Source organism: Microplitis demolitor, chromosome 2 (genome assembly GCF_026212275.2).
Source record: "Microplitis demolitor isolate Queensland-Clemson2020A chromosome 2, iyMicDemo2.1a, whole genome shotgun sequence".
NCBI lineage: Eukaryota > Metazoa > Arthropoda > Insecta > Hymenoptera > Braconidae > Microplitis > Microplitis demolitor.
Window position 1 is genome coordinate 260387 of NC_068546.1, and position 8690 is coordinate 269076.

Sequence of the window (8690 nt, forward strand, 5' to 3'; positions counted from 1 at the left end):
AATCCCCATAAGAATCCATACTAGATTCCCATATGGATCTTTGCCTAGTTTGAATTCCCATGGGAAATAATTGAAAAATTCCCCATAAAAATCCATACTAGATTCCCCTATGGATCTTTGCCAGGTTTGAATTCCTATGGGAAATCATTGAAAAAATCCCCATAAGAATCCATACTAGATTCCTATACGAATTTTCGCATGGATTAAATTCCTATGGGAAATAATTGAAAAAACATTTTTATACTCTTATTTTTTACCAATCTCATGGTTCATCTTCCCCATATTCATTTCTACTAATTTAATTTCCAGACTTTGCCATCTCGGATTATATATATATTTACATATTTATTATTATGGATCAGATCAAATAGTTGAATATATATGTAAATAACTTGTCTAGTTTTTAATTTAAATAGTCTTAAATTGTAACATATATATGTTTATATATATATATATAAAATAAAAAGTTGTCTCACAGTGAATTCGATCAAAAATATATTTGCATTTAAGCGAACGTACGCGAGTAGTGACCGTGACCTCAAGATTCGTCTTATAAATCGAGTTTAATGTTCCATCTTACCCGGAAGTCTCTGCATCTTTAAATTTTATTTTCATTTTTTTTTTTACGAAAATAGCTAAAAAAAATATTTATATATATGTATACATATACATTTGGCATGAAATATATATGCAAGGTGGAAAGGGTACTTTACAATGCATTATGTAATTGAAGACGCATTCTATTGTCTATCGATCGCGAATGCGAGATAAAAAAAATTTAAAGAGACTCGAGACTGGTTTTTGAATAGCAAATTCAGCGTAGGTGCCCTCCAACGAAGAATTAATTATGTTTTTTTTTTCTTTATTCTTTAGTTCGTATTCTTCAGTTTTTTTTTTTACAAAAAGAAGTTTGCGAGTCACGTGACTCGAGGGCGGCCAAAAAGATGAATTACATTTAAATATTGAATTTTTTATTTTAACTTTTGGGAATCGTTTGACCATGAAATTTTTTTATTAGAAATAAAATCTATTTATTTTTTTTATCATTAGTTTTTGGGATGCGTACAAAAAATTTTTGTATTTTAAATTAGACAGGGATTCGGTCAAAATTGGCGCCATTTTTGGTGCATAGATTTTTTTTATTTAAAAAATGGGTCAGCGCGGGAAATTTTAAATTTTTTATTTTTCATTTTTTCAAACCGAGTCTGAGGTAAAATGGGCCACGAAAAAATTGTTGACCAATTTGCCCCATTATTTTACTCGACCTGTAATTAACCCCCCCCCCCCCTTTAATTATAAAATAATTAATTTTTGAACTTTTACATCTGTCCATTTTGCCCCCAAATTTGGAATTTATTACAGGAAAAAAAAAATTAGATTCTGAATTTAAATTTACTAAAAAAAATTACGCGTGGTTGCAAAATTAATTATCGTAAAAAAAGTAAGGGGGTAAAATGGGTCGTGTATTAAAAAATGTCCTAATTTTTTTTTTTTTTTATTTTTTGGACTGAATAAATATTCAGCATCAAAACTGTCTGCAAAATCTACAAAATTTACCACGGGGTAAGATGACACCCTAAAAAAAAATTTCATTTTTAAATTTAAATAATTTCCGCCAATTTTTCCCTTTGAAATTTAAATTTAAAAAATTCTCATGACCCACCCCCACCTATAGGGGGGAGAGGGGGGGTCTAAATTCTAACTCTTACATCTTTTTTGAGCTTTAAATTTCTTATAAATTAGAATCCACTAGAAATTAACAGAAATCACTTTCCCAGATTTCCGATAAAAAAAGAATTCACGATAAATAAAAAAAAAATGTATATTTACATACACATATATGGTAGCAGTAAAATAATTCCTTTTTTTGTCGATATCGAACAAACACGCGATTCGCGGTTGCCATGACGAGACTCGCGAGTTGTCTGACTACTCGACATCGTCTCTTGTTTCCGGTCGACACTTTCTTACGCAAGCTGTCAGTTCTTTAAATTTTTATATACAAATATATATCTATATATATAAATTTTTTTTTGTCTCGCATTTGTTTTATTGCCCGACTTTTTGTCATAATAAATTTGACTTCGACAAACAAGTTGCCGTTTATTTTATTTTATTTTTTTCCGCATAAAAAAAAATCCCATGGAAATCGAAGGTGCCCTTGAGGAACTAAATAAAATTAACGGGGAAGTTGACCATAATAGAGACGTTAATTTATTAATTAGTGCGATAAGTGACGAAAAAATGATTATAGTGGAAAATAAAACCAAAGCGCTCGATAAATTGGACGTTGAGTTAAATAGTGACTGCAATTTTTCCCATAATGATTTTGAGCAGCCCCTAGACGAGGGTGACGCCAGTGAAATTAAGAAAAAATTTTACCATGACAGTTTTAAAATTGAAATTGACGAGGGTGAGGATTTTTTGGAGATTGAGAAAGAAAATTTGAATCGGGTCATTATTGAGGACAAAGTTTATGAATTTAATGAGAAACATGGAAAAAGGTATGGTAGAAAAAAAAGTTATTGAAATTTATGTTAATAAGGGTAAAGATAATTTTGAATATTTAAGGATGACGGAAGATCTGATAAGGAATCACTGCAAGAAGGAAAATTTATATCAGACACCGTATCTTAATGATGTGCTGTACCTCCACTACAATGGATTTTCATATATTGAGAATTTGGGAAAGTACACGGGGCTGAAGTGCCTGTGGCTGGAGAATAATGGAATCAAGGAGATCGCTAATTTGAGCAATCAGAGGGAATTGAGATGTTTGTATTTGCACAATAATTTGATATCGAAAATTGAGAATCTTGAAGCCCTTACTAAGTTGGACACTCTTAATTTGTCGCGCAATACTATTAGGACTATTGAAAATCTTGGTGAGTTGGGATTTAAATTCTGGCAAAATGGGTCATTTAAAAATTTTTGACGTTGAAAGGTAGCTAGAGTTTTATTTGTCAATTTCAAAATTTATCGAGCCTTGAGTTGATTTATTTAGATTTTATTGACTTAATTTCGATGGAAATTAGATATGGTTCGAAATTTTTTATGTGAATTTTTCGAGGTTAGAAAATTGCTCACTTGAGATTTTTATTCCTCATTTTTTAAAAAATTACAGCTTCAAATTTATTTACTTTGATTTTATTGGCTTCATTTCGATGGCAAGTACAAAAATTTCATAAATTTTTTATAAATTGTTTCTATGAAATTTTTCGAGGTTAGAAATTTGCTCACTTGCGATTTTTGTTCCTCAGTTTAAAAAAAATCGCGGCTTGAAATTTAATTATTTAGAATTTACTGTCCTAATTTCGACGGAAGATAGACAAATTTCATAAATTTATTATGAATTGTCTATGAAATTTTTTTTGAGGTTAGTCAACTCGTCACTTGCAGATTTTATTACTCGCTCTCTAAAAAAATACAACTCGCAATTTAAAAATAATATTTTTCTCGGCTTCATCTTGAGTGAGCATAAAAATATTCTCAAGCGCGGGAAGAACTTGATTAAATTTGAATATTACAAGAGGGTTTTTAAATTTTCCATCTGTCAAGGTTAGGAAGTAGGAGAATCGGAATGAACATTGAAAAATGTCATCTATTGGATGACAATAATTAAAAAAATTTTCTCAGCCAATATTTTAATAAATTCAAATAAAGTCGCGGGAATTTTGAAAATTTAAATTTTAAAAATTAATTAATTGCTAAATTAACCGAACAGTGGCCATTTTATCCAAACATATCGATGTTGGTACTCATTTTACTTGAAATAGTATCGACTTTTGAAAAATCATGTCAATTTTGCAAAAAAATTATGAAAAATTTTCAACTTACAATTGTACGTAAAATTAAAATTAAATTCAAAAATTCCGCAGCCCAATTTGTCTCACATTTTTTCCCCGCTAATTAAAAAAAATGAAAAATTCCAGTGACTTTCACTTTTAAAAATTTAGTTACTTAAAATTTTTAAAACCTGTTTTGCCCTTATGTGGCCCATTAGTAAAACTATAAATATTTCAAATTGAAGATGGCTTGAAAGTTTTGAATACTTTGAATCTATCGCACAATTATCTGACAAGTGTCCAAGATATTGAGCACTTGAAATATTTGGACTCACTCTCAGTTCTTGATGTCTCGCACAATCAAATCGAATCACCAGAAGTAATGGAGGTTGAGTATCTTATTCATTTAAAAGATAAGATATGGAAAAATTTGACACACATTTGAAAAGTTACTTTTATCTAGATTTTTGGCGCCATGAAGTCTCTACGGGTATTGACGTTAATGGGAAATCCAGTTTTGAGGTCCATTAAAACCTACCGTAAAGTAATGATTTTAAAATGTAAGAATCTGAGTTATCTTGATGACCGTCCGGTTTTTCCCATAGATCGAGCTTGTGCTCTAGCATGGTATCTATGCATTTCATCGTCTACATTTTTTTTTTTATTCATATATTGTTTTTTTTTAATGACCAATTAGTTGATGTCAAGAAATTTGATTTAATTTTTTTGGCCTAGGGAACGAGGAGGCGCTGAAGAAGAAATGAGGGAACGGGACCGATGTAATAAAGCAGAACAGAAAAAAATAAATGATAGTGTTATGGGGTTACGTAATTTGCCGCGAATTCAAGGGGAAATTGAAACAAATTTATTTGATACTGATGATGAAAAATCGTCTGATGGTGAAAATGATGAAAATTTAATGGAAAATTGTTTGGAAAATGTTGATGAAAATTTTATGGAAAGTAAGAAAAATTTATCGGAAAATTTTTTGGTAAAAGAAAATTTAGTGGAATGTAACGAAAATCACTTGGAAAATGAGGAAAATTTTATACAAAATGGAGAAAATAATGAAAATTTAACGGAAAATGTTCATAAAAATTTTACGGAAAAGGAAGAAAATAATTTGCAAAATGAGAAAAATTCTAAGGAAAATTGTGTGGGAAATGAAGAAAATATTTCGGAAAATTTGTTGGTCGAAGAAAATTTCAGGGAAAATACGGAAAATAGTGTGGAAAATTTAGTGGAATGTAAAGAAAATCACTTGGAGAATGAGGAAAATTATTTACAAAATGGAGAAAATAATACAAATTTAACGGAAAATGTTGATAAAAATTTTACAGAAAAGGAAGGAAATTACTTGAAAAATGAGAAAAACTCTATGGAAAATTGTGTGGGAAATGATAAAAATATTTCGGAAAATTTTTCAATGAAAGAAAACAGTGGAAAGAGTTTAGAAAATGATAATTTGTTCAAATTAAATCTTCCGCAACTTGAAGGAACTATTGTAATAGATTTGCCGCCATTGGACGATGAAGACACAGAAAATTTAATGAAAATTGGAGTGTTCCCTAGAAAAATCGGGGATTTAATCAACATCTCTTCCGATGATTCCGATTCAGACTCAGAAAATTCGACAGATTTACCTTCACCAAAATCACGTCCATTAATTCAAGTCCTCAATTCTCCCGCCAAAAATTTGAAATCTCTAGAAATGCAGGTCGCACAGTGCGAGTAAATAAAACAAAAAAAGATTATTATTATCATTATTGTTATTATTATTATTTTCTTTAAATACCTACATACATTTTTATTTTATTTTTTCCATTTTCCACATTCACATTAATTATACTGACGTTTGATGGCAATGAACGAGCCTCCGTGAAATAATTATGAGGTCATGAAAAAACATTTTATATTTATTTATTATTATTATCATCACTATTAATAATAACAATAATAATAATATAATTGTAATTGTGGATTATTTTAATCATTACAACGCCGATGATCGATGAATACAAATAATTTACCCAGTGTCAGAAATTTATACGTCATACTTATTAATTATTATTATTATTATTATTATTATTTATTATTTTAATCATTTATTTAATTAATAAAACTCGGTACAAGTTAATTGTTTCCCATTCATTCTAAAGAGATAAGAAAATTTTTTTTAATGGGCACTGATAACTGACACCGTCGTAATTACTGCGCCCTTACGATTTTTTTTTTGTATATATATTTATTATTATTATTATTATTATTATTATTATTATATTTAATTAATAATTACCATCCACTTAATTGGCTTTATTCTTAGTGTAAATATATAAAGCCGTGGAAAATAAATCCGTGGAAATATATATCACGCTCGTCTATAATAATATAATTAATTATAATTATAATTTTATTAATTAAAAAATTAATTTCGCGCAATTAACGCAAGTGGAATTAAAAAATTGAACGAATCTAGAGCGCGAGTTTTATTCACTTGGACCATTAATTTAAATAAAACCTTACGGTTTTTTTTTTTAAATGTTTAATTACTTTATTGTAAAGAAAAAAAATTATTTATATTGTTACATATAATTTTTTTAATTATCGTAGCACTGATAGAAAGATTTAATAATTAACAATAAAAATAATTAATTTTACAAATTAATTGTTAAAAAAAAAATTTGTTCGATATTTAGTAACTTTGAGTATCCAATTTTTATGAGTGATAAATTATTTATTTACAGGAAGTATAAATTTATTGATAGTCGGCAAATGTTAATTTAGGGGAAAAAATCCTCAGATATGGTCATATATTATCGTATATGATCATATATGAACATATATGGTCATGTATTATTTGTATGTTGTTGATTGAACTCATATATGACATATATGGTCATATATATACGAATATGTTCACATATGGCCATATATGAACATATATGGTCATGTATTATTTGTATGTTGTTGATTGAATTCATATATGACATACATGGTCATATATATACGAGTATGATCACATATGGCCATATATGATCACATATTAATAATTATCATCATATAGGATCTATATGATCATATATTGACTATTTCTAATTTTATCCGATTCCTAATTTTATATGACTCAATAAGATCATATGTAAATTTATATATGATGACATATCATCATATACGACCATGACATCATATATGATATATGTATAATATTGTTTCACCGTTTTAAATGGAAACCACAAAATATATGACTATATATGATAATACATATCAAAATAGTATCAGATTCTGTCAGGTATGATGTAGAAAAATCATATATGGTCGTAACTAGTCATTAGTTCAGATATTATCAGATTTTCAATCTTGTATGTCCCTATAAGAACACATACTTTCATATATAATGACGTATCATCATATATAACCATGAACTCATATATGATTATATATGGTCGTATGATTCATATATTATTTAATTCCCAATTATATATGCCCCTGTAAGATCATATACAAATTCATATATGATGAGATATCATCATATACGACCAAGACATCATATATGATCATGTATAATAATGTTCAATCTGTCTTTCATTGACACCTCAAAACATAGGATCATATATATCAAATACTATCAGATTCTCATTGATGTATGATCCAGTAAGATCACATATCATCATATATGATCATATATCCATATAACGGTATCAGATATTATCATATGCTCAGATTTCATCAGATTCTCAACCATGTATGATCCAGTAAGATCACATATGATCATATATGATTATACATAACAATATTCCATCCGTTCTAAATTAATACCTTACCAAGTTTAACCATATACGATCATATACTATATGATGCTATCAGATATTATCATATACTCAGATATCATCAGTTTTTTCAGCCATGTATGATCCAGCAAGATCACATATCATCATATATAACAATATCCCGCCCATTTTAAATTTAAATATCATCAAATATGACCATATATGATCATACCTTCCTTCTCCATCAACTTTATACTCAATGACTATAAATAAATATATTAATTTGATCCTATAAATAAACCATCTAATTTTTCCACATTGATATCACCCAATAAAAAGCAATTCTTCTATCAGTGGGATATAATTATAACAATCGCAATTGTACGTCACGTTTTATCATTTCATTTATCCAACAAATTACCAATTTGACATTTACTTAAATTTTTTTCTTTTAATTACATACGAGATAAATTATACATAAAATGAAATAGAAAAATCGCGGTACTGTTTTTTTAAATCACCTCTCATTCTCACTCGTAAAAAAAAAATTTTATAGACAATAATAATAAAACACAAGCGAGTCAGTATCAAATCCTTGAAAAATCTACATGACTTCATATCAGTAAATGCAGTAGGGTAAAAAAATTTTAAAAAGCAAACAAACGTACGAAGATCATTATAGTGATGTACACTTTAGATAAATCAAGCGGTTTATGTTTATATATATATATTTATATGTATTTAAGTATAAGTATTAATTCATTTAATTTTTTTTTCCATCCACTAATAGCTGATATACGTATATATATATATTTATATATATATATATATATATATATATATATATATATATATATATATATATATATATATATATATATATATATAATAATAGGTTTAAATGTTTAAATGTTATATAAAAAATTGTTGAAACCGTCTTGTCTATCTACCGTTTAACAGCAAAGACACGTGCCCTCCATTTATAATAATAATTATTATTATTATTAATATTATTAATATTTTTGTCAGTTAATATACACATTTATTATTTTTGGCTTTTACTCCCTCATTCGCATTGAATTTTTTTTCTTTCATTTTTTACTCATTCGTCACATGATTCAATTACGAATTTTTTTAA

General features: G+C 27.6%; 1 protein-coding gene across 1 annotated transcript; it reads left to right on the forward strand.

Moving 5' to 3' along the window:
• Positions 1-2244: 2244 nt before the first annotated feature.
• On the forward strand, positions 2245-4854 carry LOC103578523 (dynein axonemal assembly factor 1; the record flags this gene model as incomplete). Its single annotated transcript, XM_053743185.1, has 5 exons — positions 2245-2509; positions 2553-2885; positions 4031-4173; positions 4249-4412; positions 4521-4854. Coding segments are annotated over exons 1-5 (1239 nt in total), but the record flags the coding sequence as incomplete, so codon positions are not given.
• Between the last annotated feature and the right edge of the window lie 3836 nt (positions 4855-8690).